The sequence below is a fragment of the Manacus candei genome, unplaced genomic scaffold, assembly GCF_025592945.1.
Source record: "Manacus candei isolate 608988 ecotype Guabito, Panama unplaced genomic scaffold, ASM2559294v1 h1tg000071l, whole genome shotgun sequence".
Taxonomy (NCBI): Eukaryota; Metazoa; Chordata; class Aves; order Passeriformes; family Pipridae; genus Manacus; species Manacus candei.
In genome coordinates, this window is record NW_026138119.1 from 2,795,611 (window position 1) to 2,815,476 (window position 19,866).

Consider the following 19,866-nt stretch of genomic DNA (forward strand, 5'->3'; position numbering starts at 1 on the left):
TTAAAGCATAATTCTTGCACGAACCACTAAGGATAACTCATGATTTTGACATTAGGATTTCTGAGCACCAAGTCTTTATCTCATTAGCAAAACAGGTAGTCAGATCCTACTAATCAACAAGCAAACCAGTACCTGGTCATCACTCTTGCATGTGTCCTGCTGTCCATTTTGCTGGCAAGTAGCAGAGCATGCCCCCACAAACCATGCTTCATGGCAGACTCCAGAGCATCCTAATAAATACAGATATTAGTTTCCTGGTAATAGCTTAACATATTGCTCAGATAAGCAATGACTCTTTTACAGGAGTACTTTGTAATCAAATAAAAACATGTTTGTTTAGATAAAAGCTGACACATGACTATGATTTTGTTTTAGATTATAAACAGTAGGGCATAACATTTTGCTTTATCAGGGTAGTGCAATGCCATGAAATAAAATATGCACTACAAGCTGCAAAAATTATTTTAACTGATGCCTATGTGAAATAGGTTTGGAACACCACAAGCACTCACCTTCTTGCGGCCATAAAGCAGCAACTCCCTGAATCTCTCAGTCTCTTTCTCAAAACTGTCAACTGTGGTTAGAAGATTATCAGTGAGAAATGAGAGCTGGGCTTCACCAGACTCCTCTTCCACTTGTTCCAGAGCCTCATTAGTGAAATCAATGAGATTTGCCTCATTAGGGGATTTCCCAGGAAGCCACACTGTTTTATGATCTCGGAGCAAAAGTTCAGCCAGGTCTGTTCCCACAACAGTCTGGAAATGTACAGAGAAAACAAATATAAAAAAATCTGTTTGCCTTCATTTTATTTGTTACTTCAACAACAATATGTGAATGAGCACCTGAGGGCAAGTGCCCTGTTTGCCTGTGTGAACTATTCCCAGAGAAGCCACTATACACATATTACTGACTTTTTCATAAATACTATTTGTGTATAAAGTATTTTAGGGTAGATAAAAACTCAAGCAGTGAGACATACCCCATTCTGCCTGCACAGCAGCACAATAAAGTCCCAAAGCAGACTTGCAGATTCTTTGTCGATGAGATTTTCATTCTTAAAGCACTGTGAAGCTTTACTTTGTGCAAAATTAATAACATCCACTTTATGGGTCTCATCCCTGAAAAAAAAATTAACAAATTAAAAAGAAAGCTTGTAATGAGACAAATGTAAACATTCAGGTCATTACTGTGATTAGTATAAGGAACATATTTAAAGCCCATGTGTTATTTAAGCAAGTGAAAAGCCACAAATATTTTATTAAGTTTAAGTCCTGTAATTGACAGGCAAAGAAATATTCAATGAAGAAACGAATTCTGAATGCTGAAAGTTATTTCTAAAAATTGTAAGAACATACTTAGCAAGAGGACCAGGAAACGCTCTCATCTCTTCTTGCTCTGGAGAATGTTGTAACATGGTCTAAAACACAAATATAATCCAGAAGAAGTTCTTAAAATATGAACTTTGCTTTTTAACAACAACAACCCCCAGACCTGAACATAACCCATGGTGTAATCAAGCCTTTTGCTCTTAAACAGAACACAAAGGGTGAATTGCAACCTGCACAAGGATAACAAATGATGAAACCTATTTCACATGGAACTTATTCTGTACATCATCCTGAACAAAACTATAAGGAGCTGGATGATCTGATCATGACTAAATCATCTCTCAGAGGAAAAGAACTTTTAAAGCTACTCTTTTATTTATGATTACAACCCAAACAAAGATACATGTAAAAAAAATACAGATAAAAGAAGTCAAGTACCCTCTTTCGCTTCCAAAAGAAAGACCCTGTATTCCACCCTCTACCTTTTTTCCTTTTAAACTTTACCTCCATGCTGTGTATTTCAACCAGAGCTGGCTGGCCCTCAGAAGGCAGGTTTGGCAGTGCTTTTATCAAGAAGCCCCCAGGCCCAAACCTGGCACAGATATGAGGCACTGAAAATTTCTCAGGTGTTGAGGGTCTTAAAGGTGCTGAAATGCGAATAAAAGATAAAGTAAGAACAGGTAACCTGTCTTGCAACCAAGTAAACTTGCTGATGTATTTATCCAATTCAAAAATCCTGCAGTATTAGTGGAAAACATCCTGCCATTCAATCTAGCTAAACTTTGTAAGCAACAATTAATCAGTTCCATTATAGTCCCAAGCACCTAAATAATTCCAAAGTCCCAAATCTGAAGATTTGTAAGAACTAGAATAAAACTACAGAGCTTTAAAATCCACTTATTTTTTTCAATGCAGGGGATTTGACTGTTTGTATCAGACATATTTCTGTGATCTCTGTACAAATACATAAAACGCCCTCAAAGAGCCAGTAATATACATCAAGATATTTTGTAAAAGCTCTTCCAGAGAAGTGTTTTGTTCTACATAAAAGGGTAAGAAGAAACTATGGAAAAATCTGAAGTTTAGGTTAAATTTCTATCATTCCCAATGAACCACAACCACTGCATCTAAAAATCTATCTAATGGAGGTTCACAGTATTTAAAGCAAACACTGTCTAGAACTCCTGATCTGTGATACACCCAGGTTTCAGCAGCAAGTTAGCCTTTACTGAAAAGGAAATAAAACTTTGTTCATGTGAACATACACTGTAAAACAGCATTTTATCCTGTTAACAGGCTCACTGAATACAGGAGAGGCATCTCAAACCCCACAAATATTCCCAGTAGCACAAAGTACTATTGGTAGAGACCCTCCCAGGCACAGTTCCTCCCCTCCTCCCTCCCCAGCGTGCCCATACCTTGTTCCACAGCTGCCCATCCAGTTTCAGCCGGGTAGCCATAATCTGGAAAAGGCTGTTGTCCATCAAAGCTGGCATCATATCCTCCATAGGGATAATCTGTGTGAAGGGACACTGCCTGGGCAGTGGTTTCATAGGCATTGGCCGTTAGATCGTGGTTACTCCTATAGAGCTGGCTCTAAACAGAGCATATTAGTGAGTGTTAGAGAGCAGGAGGTTACACAGAGCAAGCAACACTGCAAGCAGGACTGCAGACTGTGAGCATCCCCCCTGACAGCTTTGATTCTGTTTGTAAACCAGGTTTACTGCACCACTGCCTTAGAGAAAGCCACCCTGTGCTGAAGCAACATGCTACAGAAAAGAATTAATATATCTCTCCCTTACTGCTTTTACCACCATTTGATCTGTTCACATCTAAGTATGTTCAGTTCTCTCATGAGATTTTTTATGTACTTGTATTAAAAGTAAGATTATAGAAGGAGTTGTGTTATCAACAACTGTGGGTCAGAATCAAGGTTCACCTCCGCTGTAACAGACAGAAAATCCCAACTCATTAAACCTGACAAATGCCTAAATGACTTCAGGTGCCTAAAGATTCATGACTCAACGATCTCCAATATTATACTACTTCCAATATTACTAAATGAATTGGAGTTCAGACTGGAAAACCACCTAAACTTCCAAGAAACACGACAAACCAACACATGAAACTACAGGTAAAATGACCCATTCCACTGGCAAAGACTACCTCAAAAACTAGCCAAATATTCTCTGAGGTTTTCAGGTAAATGGACTCGTGGCACAAGTGGATGAGTAATCAGTTAGATTTGGTCAAAATGACATCATACAAATACAAAGTTAGTCCTTTAACAGCTCCCAAGTTCAGTAACAATTTCATGCTTGTGATGAGGAAAACAAGACACAAAGCCAGGCACACTGTCCACTACAGCCAAGCACAGGGAAAGCAAAGATCTCACAAACAGCAAATGGACTCAGCAGAGGAAATTTTCCATTGCTGTGTATGTGTGTGATTTTGGTTAAAGTTCTCATGACAACTGTGAGAAACATTAAGTTCAAAACTACATTTCAAAAACAGCTTTAACTTAGAGAATAAAAGTTTTCAAAACACACACCCCACAAACAATTTCACATTTGCAATGTGAAAAAGAGAGGAAAAACTCAGCCAGAACGAGACGTGGCGTGTCCAGCTGGAACTCACTTGCTGGGAGCGGGAGCTGAAGCTGCTCTGGTGGCTGTGGACGCTGCGGGAGCTGCGCAGGCTGTGCCCGGAGTGCTCGCTGTGGACGCTGCGCCGGTCGAACTCGTCTCCGTAGGGATCCCTGGGCGGCTCCGAGTCGTCGTCGAAGCTCCCGGTGAAACGGGGGTCGTACCTCCAGTTGTCCTCGTATCGGTCGCTCCTGGAGAACAAACCGAAAATGAACAACAGGCACCCATACCCCTGAGGGGAGGGACTGTCAGGGCAACTGTGCCTCACCTCAGAAGGGCTTTAAATCACTGCCTAGGCTGAGGTTGTTATTGCAGTAAACAAACTGAGAGTTCATCCAGAATATTCCAGATCAAGAGCAACAACATACTCAGTCTGTTCTGAAAACCCACAGAACGTTCAACAGGTCTGAAAACAAGTTCTGCTGCCTTAAATCCTTTCTTTAGAGTGATGTGACAGATCATCTGTTCTTCCCCCATGACCCGTTAAAGCTGCAGAAAGGACTAACAACACATATCTGTGCAATGTGTAACACTGCATTTTAATAGTCTGTTACAAAGAATGTTGAAGGAATTTTACTTATAAATCTGCATGATACCCTGAAATTCTGATGCCCAATACAACCATCATATCACTCATAAATTCTGAAGGCCTTGGGGCAGATCTTCAGAAAATAAACTAATATTTCTATCAGTGCACAAGCAGAATCTCAGCCTTTGCCTTAACATTTACTGTTGGAACTTAATTTTCTGGTGGAACATTTGACTATGGGAGTCTCAACCCTGAAGAAACCAGATTCTCCACCTCCTCTCAGACACAAACTCAGCCTTGTGCTGCCCCAGGTCTGGAAAGAGCATTGAGAGAACATGGATTGAATGGACAAACCTGCTGCCATATGGATATGCTTCTCTCTTCTGGTAAGGGTTGTGTTCAGCATCATACCAATACCTCTGGTCATAACTCCTGGGATCTCTGTACCTGGGGTCATAAGCTGATGGGTACCGTTCCCAGCGACTTGGATCTTTGGAAAAGAAAAAGAAATGGTTCAGAAAAGAAAAAGAAATGGTTCAGAAAAGAAAAAGAAATGGTTCAGAAAAGAAAAAGAAATGGTTCAGAAAAGAAAAAGAAATGGTTCAGAAAAGAAAAAGAAATGGTTCAGAAAAGAAAAAGAAATGGTTCAGAAAAGAAAAAGAAATGGTTCAGAAAAGAAAAAGAAATGGTTCAGGTGTTGGAAGCCGCTGTCTATAACCTTTTTCTATTATTTTCTATTTAATTACATACTGGTTTGGTCCTGAAGCACAGAGCAAAGCCAAAGTGTTTTAGTTAGAAAACAAACAAACAAACAAAAAAATCAACATCACCCCTTTCAGAAAAATATGGTGCTTATAGTTATCTACTCTTGAAGGGACAGTGTTTACCATCAGACAGATCTTTATCGACATCTTTAAAACTCAGTCCTAATATTTGTTATGACACTCACAGAACCTTTGTGATCAGCCTGCAGAGCCTCATGCCAAATGTCTCAGGATGTGGACAGATGTTGTTTAAAATCCTCCCAGGCACTAGAGAAGCAATTACCCTCAGCCTGCCAAGGCCAGAGTGTCTCAGTGAGCACTGAGATAATGATGGACAAAACCGAAAGCCAGTCATGACTCAACTTCTCTCCACACCCACCTAAAATTCACTTCACAACTCTGCCTGCAGGTCACACACCAGGGACACACCCCAGAGAATGGCAGGCTTGCCACACTTTGAACAAAACTATTCTTTACACTTAGAATGGTGTGTTTTCACAAAGGAAAGGCTGGTAGTGAGGAAAAAAACCACTAATTTTATCTTCTATTTACTACTGTTACTGAATAAAAAACATACAGGAAGGATAGCAAGGTATTATGAACTGAAGTGGGCCCAAAGATCAATTTTCAGCAAGTGTAATTTTATTCTTGCTGGTTGTGGAAAGGATATCAGTTGTATTAACATGGAAAAGTACAAGAATTCTCTGATCTTAAAGTTCCTCTTCCCCATAAATCATTGTTTAAACCTGTCATTTTCTACAGAAAAAAAATAGAGTTCATTTTGACAACTTACCTCCATAATCATACGAGTTTGAGTAATAGCCTGAATAATAATCACCCCATCCACTTTTTCCATAATAATCTTCTGAATACCCTTGCCTGAAAGAAAGCACATAAGTATAAAAAGTTATTATTACTCCTTTAATATCTTCTGAAGTCAGCAGGAGATAGGAAGAGCTGTATGTCACCACTGATTAGGGAGTTTCATACTTAAAATAATGCATTTCCAGGAAATCAAGGAATCATAAAATTAAGACTTTACAAACCAGTATGTCACTAAATTGTTGTGTGTCATGAAAAGCTGACAGCCCTTAATACACAATAATTTAGTGTCTTTGTAAACTGTTTTGGTGATAAGTTTAATTACTTACAGACAATTAATCACAAAAACTACTGCTATAATTAGCATCCTTTGAAGTGTCTCAACAGAGAATTTGATAATAAAACAATTAATGAAATAACAGCTCCTCCAACTTTAGGAGTGTTTTGTTATACTTCCTGTGGTGAAGAAAATACTCATTTACAGAGCCCATGTCAGAATGCTGATTGTCCAAACAGCACAAGCAAAAGAACCTGACTAAACCAACACATCAAAGTAAGAGTCACTATATATAAAAAGATAATAAAATTCTTCTGGTGGGAAAAGAAAGATGTGGCCATTACTTGAAAAATTATATTCTATTTTTAAGTCATCACCCTACAATTTCTGAGAAATGCCAGAAGATGAATGTTAAATGAAGAATGCAGTATGAATGTACACATACAGATTATGTACACATGTACATATACATGTATGTTTGTACCTACACAGGTGTATGTACACTCAAACACACATGTTCACACACACACACACACACACACACATAGAGGAGGTAAAGATATTTAATGCTGGTGTGGGATGATGGGAACTTTCACGCTCCTCTACAACTGACAGTGCCAACTCCAAAGTGGCCAAGCAAGTCAGGGATGCTCCTCCCAGGAGTGTGGGAAGGCTGCTAACACAGCACTTACTCTGCAGAGAAGGAGGTCTGATCTTATCAGGTCAGGTTTATCCACCCAACCAAGTCTTCCCAGTCTCCTCCAGAGGGATCTCAGTCCCTTCCCCAAACAGAGTTTACAAGGCTGTATCATCAATCCTGCACATCAAGGGCAGGTTCCACACAGAGCTCTGGTGCCCTGCAGACACCCCACAGCCCACATCTGACTGCACTGGCAGCCACACACAGCACCAACACAGCTACTGGTAACGGGCTTTGATCTGCCAACACCACGTACAGGAACCTCAACCTCTTCTAAAAACACTACATAATAAGAGTACACACCAGGAACTGCTACTAGGGGTTATCATCTCATTACAAATTCTCACAGTACACTTATATTCACTTAATAAAATGATAGAAGTTATCACATGGAGCTACAGCCATCGTTTCGTGCTCCTCGAGACCAAAATACATCTATAATCTTCTGGAGGTGGAAAGCAAAATGTTTTATTTGTAATTTGATCCCTGCTCCATGATTGAACTACCAACAACAGACAAACACTACAAAGGGTTTCATCATTTCCAGACAGATAACTGGAGTTTCTCTGGTGGACAAATGGAACCCCCTCCCCAGCAGATAACAACAGTGACATTTTGTCACTACTTTGAAGTTCATACAAATCACTTATACAATAATCATCAAAAAGCAGCAATCCCTGGAAGGTAATTTGCTGCTTCTTGCTTGAGAAAGACTAGAGATTTAATTTCTGCTTTTATTTAACATTTTCAAGTAGCATCTAAACACATTGTTTCCCTCTCTCGAATTTTTTATTTCCTATAATCAGACAGATCAATGCTTTTAGTTTTTCCTATTATTTAAATTTTCCTCTTATTTAAGTTTTCCTATTCAAAACCTGCAGTGAAGTCAGTGGGTGGAACATGCCCACACAGCTCCTTTCCTACACAGACCACAGCCTGGGAGATTTGTGAGAAAGCTCATCCATAGCTGAGGGAATTCTCAGACAAATGAACCCGACACAGCACCAGGATGTTGTCACCTGACTCACCACTCCCTTTTCTGGATACCTCAAACACTGTGGATCATTAGGCCACACTTACCACAGTCCTTCCAAGGTAAATCCCACACCAATGTGCAGAAGTGCCATTTATTAACAGCACGAGTGGCCACTGCTCAAGTGCAAGCCAGAAAATAAATGAGTATTGATTAGCAAACCCATGGCCTGCACTTCTCTTTCACAGCACAAACCTCAGCATCGAGGCCAAGGCAGTGACTTCCCGCCTGGCAGAAACACCACCAACCCCCAGGGAACTGAAGGAAAGCATCAAGGAGGCTTTGGCAACAGAAAGGGCTGGGGAATTGTATCCCTTTCAGACCCGGCATTTGATCCCGCCCGTTCCTCCAGCAGCACACAAGGAGGGTTTGAATTCCTCGCTGTGCCTTGTGCTATAAAACTTCAGCAGGAATCACCACACTCCCTGCTCCGGGGTATCCCAGATCTTTACTCAATTCAGGAATTGCATACCTAGAAGAGGGCCTGTCGGAGCAGTGGCTGGCTCTGGAACTGGGACGCTCCGGCTCGGGATACCGGTAGCTCCTGGGCTCCATGTAAGCTGTGCTGGTGCTGTCGTAGTGCCGGTACCGGGGGTCGTACTGTCCATAGCTGTCCTCCTGGAAAACAGAGCCACATCCAAGGGAAGAGGCTGCACACCTCCCAAAATAAGCTAAAACCGAACAAATCACCACACACACCACAACTGGGATACCTGAAGAGAGGCAGATCAATAAACTAGAGTTTAGTTTTCAACACCTGTTGTGGCAAATTATATTTCAGTCCATTAATACCAAAAACTTAAGAAAAAAACCATTACGTCTGGACTAAGGGCAGTTCAACCACTCTACTAAACCATCAAGCAGAGAGAAACCAAATTTGGGCACCTGGGCAGCCAAGACACTTAAAACTGCCAACTTTTTCCAAAGAACCAAACAAATTGCTATGAACTGACACCTGTGCCAACTGGAACTGGTATCAGCAGCTACTTTTGTTTTCATAATCTTTGCAAAGTAAGTTTTGTTACTGCCATCTGGATTCTCCCTACACGTAATGAGAACGCTCTTCTGAATGTTTATCATGACACGACTGTCCTAAGTCATCATTCAAAGATGAACATTAATAACACATACTAAAGGGAGAGGAAGGGAAAATAAAAATTTACCATGTAATAAAGGTGAGCTGCTGTCCTGGGGTCTGCAGGAGGATAAGGCGGCGGATACGGAGGCTGATAAGCATCATAAGGGTGTCTGTAGTAGTAGTAAGGGTTCTGGGGGGGACCAAAGGCATCCTGAGGAGTCTGAGGCAGGGATGGACGCTGCGGGTCCTGCTGCACGCTGGGTGTGCCTGACTGACTGGAGGTGGCAGAGGGGGCTGTGGCAGCTGGAGCGCCCGGTGGCTGTTCCGGCTTCCCAGGACTCGTCTGGTTGTACCTCGGCTGGGCCGAACCTGCTTCCTGGGGACCCCCAGGCTGAGGATGGTTACCCGGCCCCTGGTTCTCCCCCTGCTGCACGGCTTTAGTCCCTGTGGAAACCTGGGAGTCTGGAGGAGCCGAGGCCTGCCCAGACGTTGGCTGCTGCGTTTGAGCTGCTTGCGTTTGTGGCTGGGGTGGCAACGCTCCCTGGGCAGCTCTGTCTGACGCAGCCTGATGCTGCACATCTTTTGTCACCTGTTGATAGAAATGTTGTTTGTCAGGCACCTCGGAGCGCACCTGAGCAGCACCACCAGCTGCCTGCTGTGCTGGACCACCAGGCTGATTGTGCGCCTGGACAGAACTACTTGTGCTGCTCTTCTCTGACGTCCGTGACACCGTGAAGTCGAGCACTCCAGCAGCTTCTTCTTTGCAATTTGAGTGGTTTGCAGAATTATTACCCTGTCCTATGGAATTAACAGGGGGCACTAGTGCACTTCCACTGGCACTGGGAAGATTTGTCCCAGGAGGAACAGATGAGTTAGACCCTGGCTTGCCAGCAAATTCAGGAACAAAACCTTCCATATTAACATTCTTTTGCCCTTCTGGAGCCAAATTAAGAGGAGTTTTCATAAGCAAGTTTGCAGGCTGATTAGAAGCAGGATCAGAGGAATTAACAGGGCTTTGTAATAAATTATGTTTTAACAGATTAGTATTTGGAAGTGCATTAACTAATAGAGATCCAACTTGCATCACAGGTAATGCCATGTTTTCCCCACCAGCATGTGAAGTTTGGGGACCCATTGCAGGCTTGTCCCCAACTCCAGAGTCCTTCATTGGCTGATTGTTTTCATTGTTGCTTAGCTGATTAGATAGAGAAATAGAAAAATTAATTGGCTGAGCCAAGTTATAGCTTTGATTAGGCTGAGCAATCAAGATAGGTTGATTTTGCAAAGACTCTGTAGGTGGAGAAGACAACAAACTTGCATAACCAGAACTTGCCTGAGACTGAAGTGCCTCCTCTTCTCCCATTTTGGGAGGATTCTCAAGATTTTCAAAAGTTATATTTCCATCCTGGGAATGCTGCACAGCAATAGTCCCTGGTTTACATGGCTGCTGATTAGACAGAACTTCTTCTGGTGGTTGGATGACTTCTACAGTCTGTTTGGCAGGTACATACACTGCAGGAGCAGCAGGAGCCAGAAGCACATTTCCCCCAAAATTGGGTAACTCATTATGAGCCCACAAAGTTGTTGCTGGGCTATCACACTTCTTAACTGCTCCCTGAGCTCTTGTTGAGGACCGTCTCTCGGATACTGATTGGATGTTTTCCACAACAGGTCCAGAGTGCAACATATTCCCAGCTTCACCAGAGCCTGCAAGAGGCAGTGGATGTACCTGAGGCATGAAAATGGTTTCCAGGTTATCCGGTGGCTGTTCAAGGTTGCCTGGGGATGCAGCTGGCACAGCTGTGCTCTTCTTGATATTCTTTTGGTTTGAGTGGTTCTCCCTCAATTCCACCACCATCTTCGCTTGGTCAATCTCTGCAGGTTTTATACCAACTCCATGGGATCTCACAGGTTCAAAAGAACTATTTGCACTTGTCTGAAACACTCCCGTAGGCTTAGGAGGGCTTGGAGTTGGAGGCTGGGATAGATTCCCATGGTAGTTCTTGCTCAGGTTTAGCTCACCTGAGTCCCCTCCCAGAGGGGAGGAGTCAATCTGTTTGAAGAAGCTGGCAGAGGATTCCTCATCAGGCTTCCCACTTTCCTGCTGGATGAACGTACCGACTTGCTCCGGAGGCCGTGCTGAGCTGGAAGTGCTCCTATGGCTCATGTTGCTGTAGTTGGAAGATACACTGTCTGGTCGGACAGGATGAGGTAATGAATCGGGTGCCTCCAAGTTTGGTCCTCCTTCAGCATGGCTCACAACAGCATTCTTTGGAAGCATCTGACCTGGGAAGGATCCGTACCTGTACGGATCAGGACCAGCAGCAGGGGATGAAGCACTGATGTTCTGTGGTTCACTGGGCAGCACTTCCTGGTTCTGAATGCACTCCAGGTTCTCCACGTTTTCATACTGGGACCCAGCAGCCGTGTCACCTACATGAGCCTTGTCATCACCAACAAACAGACTGTGCTTCACGGCCTGTGCCTCCTGATGACTCACAATTTTTGGGAAGTACTGGACATCCATTCCTTTCTGTACCATCTCACTGGCTGAACCTGTACCGACCGGTGCCTGAGAGAGAACATTAGTTGCCACCTGCTGAGGATGCACTGGCTGGTGATACAGGGATGCCGAATTTGGCTGACAAGCATCAAACTCTGTTTTCTCCATCATGTAATTTTTTTCAGATGAAAGTATTTCTTCATTTTCTGCCTCATCCCCTTTGAAAAACATGGACAGAGTTCCTGAATCTCGATCAGTGGGAATTGATCTATTTGATGTTTCAGATATAGCTGGAGACTGGTTTTTGGGGTTATTTTCCTGAGCTGTGGGAGGGACAAAACTGGAGTCTTGCAAGGGTGGCTGTGGGTAAAACTGTTCCTGGTAAGGTTGACTTAACCAAGGGTTAGTCATTTCTGTGTTCTGCCTGAACACACTTCCAGGCTGGATGCTGTTCATGTGATGACTATTTGCAGAGCCATTTCTCCCATTCTTTTCACAACCAGCAGATAAAGGCGCTTGTACGCTATTTTGTGGAATACCTTGGTGTCCAGGGCCCTGCAGTACATTTGTGTGTGGAGGAGGGTGAGAAGTGCCGCCAGAAGGCTGAGAAATGTTCTGACTGTCAATCTGAGGAGACGGCTCAGGGTAGGGCACAAAATTCCGAACTGGAGACTGCAGGTTCCCTTGGCCAGGCCTCCACTGGGCCACAGGCTGCTGGGGCGGTGGGGGGAAGAGCGCTGCCGTGCTGGGTCCTGAAGGAACGTCATTTGGATCTCTGCCAACATCCTGTCTACCTCCAGGTTTGTTTGATGCAGACACCACTCCAGGATGCACACTGAAAGAATTTTCAACTGCTGCTGTCGTGTTATAATGCAGAGGCACCGCAGGCCCACGGAGTCCGGGATCCGCGCTGGGATGCGCTTCCGCAGCACTATTTATAACATACCCCGGGGACGGAGAAGGAACTGGAACATTAGAAAACGAACTGGGACTTACTCCTGGTTGAGACACAGGAGCTGGTAAAGACATGTGTGGTCCATGGGGATTGTCCCCTGCACGTGAGGGTGACGGATGCACAAGGGCCGGCTGCGGGAACGGCAGCGCGCTGCTCTTGGATGGATTATCTAAGGGGGGGCCCTGTGGGGTTTGTCTGCCAAAGGCAAAGGGGTCTGTCACGGGCTGCACCGGGGCAGCTGCTGCGTTGGCTCGTTTGCTGAGGGGGCTGTTCCTCCAGTACATGTTCCGAGCGATGCCGGCGGGAGGAGGAGCCGCTGCTCCCGTCGGGACAGGCTGTGGGGGCTGCTGCATGGTGGCCTCCTGCGGGTCACGCCGTGACACACTGGATGCTGCAGACGGATTTCTTCTCCTGCCCTGCTAAGGCAAAACATGACAAGTGAGTCTCCTTTCTCACAATACCTGCAGCACTTGAGCAATTTTTATTCTAGAACAAATATCCCCCCTTTCTCCAGAATGTGTCAGAAATTAACACACAACATTGTATTTCTTCCATTTGTATTTCCATTGTATTCCCACTTGTACTTCCAGTATTAATGTAGTTTAATGCTGTGTGGTAACAATGCACATCATTCACCAACTGTATTAACAACCAGCTTCATGTAAGAGTAACTGAATGCAGTTCAGACCTATTCTAGTGTTAAACCCTTGGACTGCTACAGCACCAATAGTATTATACTGTTACATTCCCCAAAATTTGTTTTAAGCAGAAATATGCATCAGCAGCCAGCCTACAACAGAACCTGCAAGCACTATGTCCTGCTTAATTCACTTGTGAGGAGATAAGAAGTTATTATCTAACTCTAATTCAATTAGAGATGATCTTCAGCTCTGCTGCACTGGTGCTCCATGTGAATGGAGCTTTTCACAGGTAAGATGAGAAGCACCCCAAGAAGGAATTCACCAGATGTTATCACTCCAACAGAACACAGTCCATTTCTGTTTTATCAAGACAAGGTTGTGTAGGATACTGGTGTTATTTATTTTGAGAAAGGCAATTGGATTTCCGTCACAAATATTGTCTCTCCTGGATGAATGGTGCATAGTGAAACTACATTTAAGGATAAAAAAACAATCAGCTCCCCTCACCTATTAATGAAGGTTCTCATTTTAACATCAGAGGGACTTTGGCACAGTCTCAGGGTTACAGCTCTATTTCAGGGTGAAGTAATTCAACCCCAACTCCAAACAATGCCAGCCAGGAATCTGGTACACAGGAAGCTCACTCAATTCATCAGGGTGTCTTTTTCAATTTTATCACCCCTTAACAATGTGGGGAAGAGGGAAGCTGACAAAACTAGAGGAATTCTTCAGTACTTGCCCAGTGCAGCTCAGTGAAGCTTTAGCAACATGCAATAGTTTTGTTTTCTGATGGTACACAATAGTTTAGTGAAGTAGAGTGAAGTACCCACAGCAATTGCTCCATACCAGATTTTTATAGAAGACAGACAAAAGCTGTGCAATTTTTAGTTGGAGTTCTTTTAAGATTCGGCATCTTGTCAGTAACAGTAATAAAATGGGAAGCCAGAAAAGTCAGATGCTTGTAATCAAGCCAAAATTTTAATAGTGAGAAAGAAGTTCAAATGCAAAACACTTCTGGTTTCTGGTTATCAAAAATACATATTGAGTGAACACTGAGTAACTACATGTATTTTATAGAGATTTTAACTAAAAAAATCCAATAAAAAGCACACTGACAGTACCACAGCAGGACCTACACAGACTCTACCAGGCATCAGTACAACATATCCTAAGGAAAAACCCCTCCAACAGCCCTGTGTATAATCCAGGACCCTCTTTCAGAGTCAGAGTCTCTCAGTTTCTTCCCAAATCCATATATTCCACAGCTGTATCTTAAGATTTAATAAATGTTGTGTTTTATTAAAATGGAAAAGACAACTAGAAGTGACTTCAGCAGAAGCATCAAAGCTTCATTAGCTTCATGCATTACTTGCATTACTTTGCCTTCTTTTTGGAGCCTGCTGAATTCCACCAAGGAATGCTTACAAAAAGGTTTCAGAGCTTTGCAATCTTTTCTCCTGTTATGATCCCAAGGTGAAGGTTTTCCAGCTGGCCACACTTACTGCCAACCATGTTTCCAGGAAACCCTGCCTAAACACTCAGCCCAATTTCCACACGCTGAAGTAACCTCAGGCTGTTCTGGACATCACTAGTTCTTTTTCATCGTGTTTTTTGCTGCATTAACCAAACTGCAAAACCTCCTCTCTCCCCTCCAAATAAACTTGTGGGTTTATGTAACATACTTTGGACTGGGGAGGGGAAAAAAGCTAATTAAACCATATGCCAAGGCAGATGGAAAGCACTAATTCCACTGAACAAAATATTGATATCTACCAAGCAGTTCTGTTTTTCACAGAAAAGTTGTTTCTGAAATACAGCTGAGCACAAAAGCCAACTTAAATACCCACTTCAAAACTTCTAATGTGGACTTCACTCCTTGCAGTGTCTTACACAAAAAAAAATCCTCATACTTTACCACATTTTTGTTACAGCCAGCACCAGTAATGAGCTAATTAAAATAAGTGTTGAGTTCTACTTTAAGGCAGAACTTGCCTTAAAGATCCTCCAACAGGATCTCTGATTGTGCATGACAGAAGTTCAACACGAGGGATCAGCTTCCTCAAAAGCAAAGTTAATATTAACAGACTGCACACAGTAGTAAAAGCACCCAAGATCTGAGGAACTGAGTCCAAATAAAATGAACATGCCCATGTCAGGTAATTTAAACAACAGATATCAACTCAGTGCTACTGACCCTCCCTGCCCCTCACCCAGGATTAACAGAAATGCTGATTTTAAGGTATTTATAAATGAGAAATAACTACACCAGTTAAAGCAATCCATCTCTGCTTCAGCTGGTTTATTAATTGATAAAGCAGAACAGACTGCTATACATTAGTCACCAGTAATAACAATTGCAGAGGGTGTCTCCAGAAGCACCAAAAAAAAAACAACATATTACCAAAGACAAAAAAAAAAAAAAGATTAAAAACACCCCCTAGACAAGGCCATAAAAAAATTCACCTGAAAAGCTCTATAGCTTCATATATAATAATTTATTTGGGAGGAATTAATTTAATCCTATCTCCAATGGACATATGCTAAATAAATTACTCTTAGACAGAATAAGTATGTCCACAAAGCAGGTTACAGAGGACTAATATTAATTCTCATTCTCACACATGATGAACCAAATAACAAATAACATGTTCACATGTAGAGATTCCTACTGAGAATAAAGTGACTAAAAAAGCCCACTGCAACCTCAACGACAACAATAGCTGGAAAATGAGATTTGCAGCAAATGGGACACTGTTTTCTCAGAATTCCTTTCTTATGTAGACAGCTGCACATCTGCACACATGTGGGTGACGCTCAGACTGAACACATTCTACATCTTTAATACCCCTGACAGCTTCCTACTGGCCTTCTCCTAAATGGTTATAAATGTCACTCAGTGAAAATGCAGGGACAGGACAAGGGGAAAAGGCTTTAAACTGACAGAGGGCAGGGTTAGATGGGATACTGGGAAGCAATTCTTCCCTGTGAGGGTGGTGAGGGGCTGGGATGGAATTCCCAGAGAAGCTGTGTCTGCCCCATCCCTGGAAGTGTCCAAGGCCAGGTTGGACGGGGCTTGGAGCAACCTGGGCTAGTGGAAGGTGTCCCTGCCCATGGCAAGAGGGGGGACTGGACGGGTTTTAAAGTCCTTCCAGCCTCAACCAGGCTGGGATCCCGTGAAAAGAGCTGTTTGGGAACCAAAAGCACAGCAGCAGCACAAAACATTCCCGTTCGTTTCGAGAGGACCCCGACCACCAGCTCGCTGCCCCAGCAGCTCCCTGAGTCAGCACCGGAGCTCGGACCTGTGGCACCTGACAGCTGGGAAAAACAGCTCCGAGCTGGGACAGGCGCCGCGTGTCCCCACAGGGAGTACGTGACAGCAAACATCGGGCGGCACCTTCTCCCTCACGCACCCCTGAACACCCCTCGCACCCCCGCGGCGTCTCCCTGTCCCACCGAGACAGCCCACCGCCACTCAGATCCTGTGAGAAAACCCCCCCGACCGCCACTGCGGCAGCGCCTTCGCCCTTCCCTGCGGCACCATCACCCGCCCCAGCCGCGGGGGGCTGCGAGCCCCGCCGGCTCCCCCTGCGACCGCCCCGAGGCCCACCCTGAGGCACGGCGGGGCGGGCCCCGAGCCCCCCGGTGATCGCACCTCAAGGCCCGGCGCTCCTCACGCAGAGCACCCGAGACGCCCCGGCGCGCCCCTTCCCTCCGCCCTGGAGGTACCTGGAGCTCCCGCGGGCCGCGGCCCCTCAGCAGCGGGCGCGGGCCCCGCCGCCTCTCACGGCCCCGGCACCGGCCGCCGCCGCCATCTTGGCATATCCGGATCGCGGGGCTGCCGCCGCCGACGTGTCACGCCGCGGCGCGCGATGACGTCACATGGACGCGCGCGGCGCCCAGTGGTGGTGCTGCTGCTGCCCAGCGGCCCCGTGAAGGAAAAAGGGGGCGGGACCGAGGGCCACGGGTTCGAATCCTGCCCAGGGCGACTGCGGGACCAAGGGCCAGAGGTTCGAATCCCACCCTGGGCGATTGGGGGACCGAGGGTTCGAGTCCCGCCTCAGCCTCTCCCCGGTTCTGCCACGACCTCGCCCCTCTCCCATCCGGGGCTCGGAGGGGTGTCCCGTGGAATTCCCATGCGGGTCGCGATCCCCTCGGGTGCCCGGGAGGGGTGCAGTGTCGCGGGCGGCCGCCAGGGCGGGACAGAGCACCGCTGGTCCCGGTCCTGCTCCTCGGGGATGTGGGGGCGCGGATTGGGAACTGCCCAGGGCTGCTGGAGCTGAGAACTATAAACACCTGACCCTCCCTGCAGTGAAGAATTTTTCCCTGATGTCCAATCTAACCCTCCAATGGTGCAACTTGAGGCCGTTTCCTCTCATCCTGTCCCTTGTTCCCTGGGAGCAGAGCCTGACCCCCACCTGGCTCCAAACTCCTGTCAGGGAGTTGCAGAGTGAGAAGGTTCCCCCCGAACCTCCTTTTCTCCAGGCTGAGCTCCCTCAGCTGCTCCCTCAGCCCCTTCTCCAGCTCCATGGCCTTTTGCATGTTTATATATATGTATATATCTATTTATCTCCAAGATCATAACATGATTTCACATAGTTACATGCAAGTCCAAAGATTTCACTCCCCTCTCTCTCCTAGCTCTGTGTCACAGGTCTATTTTACACGAAGTTTTTAAGTCGGGACCCCCCGTTCCAGCACCAGAAAAATGCCTCTCATTCGCTGGCGGTGCCCACACTGTCACGCTCTGCACCCAAAAACCAACCTTAGAGGAGAAAGAAAACACAACGACCTAAACAAACATCTTAATCAAGGGTCATTATGAGTGCAAGAGCTGTTTCTGCAGCTTGATCATTAAAGCAGGGGAATATCCTCAAAGCCCGGTCCAAGCAAGGGAAGCAGCACTTTGATGCTGGTGTGGGAACAGCAGAGGCAGCGCTGTGATTTTTAAGGGCCTTTCATCTCCCTCTTTTGTAGGAACATTCTTAGAAACCAGATTGTCAAATACAATTTCCCTACGCAGGCATGAGTTGCAGATAAAGCCCTGGTTCTCCCTTGATATTTCCCCAACAGGTGTAGTCTGAGGAAACATGATTTTAATTAGCCTGATTGGCTTTTTAGAAATACAGACGTGTTCTAAAGACCATCAATTGCTCACATCTGCTTCTATAGTTAGAGATTTACATATCTAACCTTCTTCTTATATATGGATGCATAGTGCAGACATTGATGATGAGATCTCACCTTTGCTGTTCTCCTGGCGTGTGATTATAAAGAATTGTCACGTTAAGACGTTTGATCCCTTTTTACCCTGAAGTTTTCTAAGTGATTTGCTCTACTCAGCAATACAGTTCTGGACTTGAGCGACCCATTACAAATAAAAAGCACATCCTTCTCTCCTGCTTCCTCAGCTCACTTGGGGTACAACACAAATGATACTGACCTTTTTCCGTTAAATTTTGAGGATTTATTCAGTCGTCAGGTTTCACACAGCTTTCTATGGAAAAGATCATTCTCTGAATTAAGAAACAGGGAAAATGGTTAAAGGAGAGTATCTGTATCCCTTACCAGTATTTTGCATTCTGTTGGCCAACTGGACAAGCTGAGTTTTATTAATTTACTCATTTAGTTGCTGTGATTATTCACACTACCCCAGCCACATTAACCCGTGTGTGTTTTGAGGGAGGCCAAACCCGAGGTGAATTTGGCTCCTTTTGTACATTCCTCAGGGGGTGATTTGAGCTGCAGCAACAAATCGTCCATCAGGGTTGGAGCAGCTGTGAGCAACTTTCTGAGCAAACACCAACAGCCTGGAGGTAGAAGCAATACAGAGTAGCAACTTCTAAATGTCCCATCTAATTGAGCAGGAATAATGAAAACAAAGAATGAAAAAAAAAAAAAAAAGAAGCCCTCCAGCATGTAAACAAATAGTTCAGGTGCACTGATTCCTCACAGCACCAACATACCTGCCATGGCAAAAGCTGGTGCTAATCTTGTTTTGTGCAAACACTTCTGAACCCTTCCTTTGGCATTGGATATAATTTTAGTGCTTCTCAGCCTTTTTCACCCGGAATGCTAAAACAAACACACTTGCCGTGATCCAGTCATTCCTCATCATCTTCTGGTGACAGCAGAGCTTGAAATTCAGCTCCCAACATGACATGAAGATGAGCTTGTGGTGGGACAACATGGTTTGGTTGGAGGGGACTGGGGGAAGGCAACTCCTTCTGGATAGGGAGTCGGTGGGAAAGCCCTAAGTATGGAGGGAGAGCTTGAAACTGGGGCCATTACTCTCATTTCTTGTTTAAATTTGCCTGATCCCAGTTGGGGATCTGTGACCCCATGATCAACTCATGTACCCAGTCAAGAAAACAGGGACAAGGGACTGGCAGGAGTTTGTGGGTCCCCAGGTACCTTCATAAATATATGAGTAATTGGAGGCTAAACACCTAAAAACTAAATTTCGTATTCTTACTCCTTTACTGCTTAGAAAACCTTTTCTGACTTCTAGCTGGAATTGCTTTGTGGCCAATTTATTAGTGCCTATGCATTTGCCTCTTTCCCTGGTATTTAGCCCCTTCTTTCCTTGTTCTG

At 44.7% G+C, this 19,866-nt stretch overlaps 1 protein-coding gene across 6 annotated transcripts in view; it reads right to left on the reverse strand.

Annotated features, from left to right (window-relative positions):
• Positions 1–17,126, reverse strand: part of SEC16A (SEC16 homolog A, endoplasmic reticulum export factor) — a 28,411-nt gene extending 11,285 nt beyond the window's left edge. For 2 of the 6 annotated variants that reach the window (XM_051807625.1, XM_051807622.1), the window contains exons 1-12: positions 17,002–17,113; positions 9,262–13,050; positions 8,571–8,716; positions 6,060–6,145; positions 4,857–4,992; positions 3,966–4,164; positions 2,747–2,924; positions 1,833–1,975; positions 1,356–1,417; positions 980–1,118; positions 513–755; positions 133–230 (exon numbers count right to left, since the gene is read on the reverse strand). In XM_051807625.1, the coding sequence (XP_051663585.1) occupies positions 133–230; positions 513–755; positions 980–1,118; positions 1,356–1,417; positions 1,833–1,975; positions 2,747–2,924; positions 3,966–4,164; positions 4,857–4,992; positions 6,060–6,145; positions 8,571–8,716; positions 9,262–12,987 (5,156 nt within the window). In that variant the 5' untranslated portion in view covers positions 12,988–13,050; positions 17,002–17,113. Of the gene's footprint in view, positions 1–132; positions 231–512; positions 756–979; positions 1,119–1,355; positions 1,418–1,832; positions 1,976–2,746; positions 2,925–3,965; positions 4,165–4,856; positions 4,993–6,059; positions 6,146–8,570; positions 8,717–9,261; positions 13,054–16,927; positions 16,938–17,001 lie in introns of those variants that run through there. The other 4 variants (XM_051807627.1, XM_051807623.1, XM_051807626.1 and 1 more) reach the window with 4 other exon arrangements.
• Positions 17,127–19,866: the final 2,740 nt, after the last annotated feature.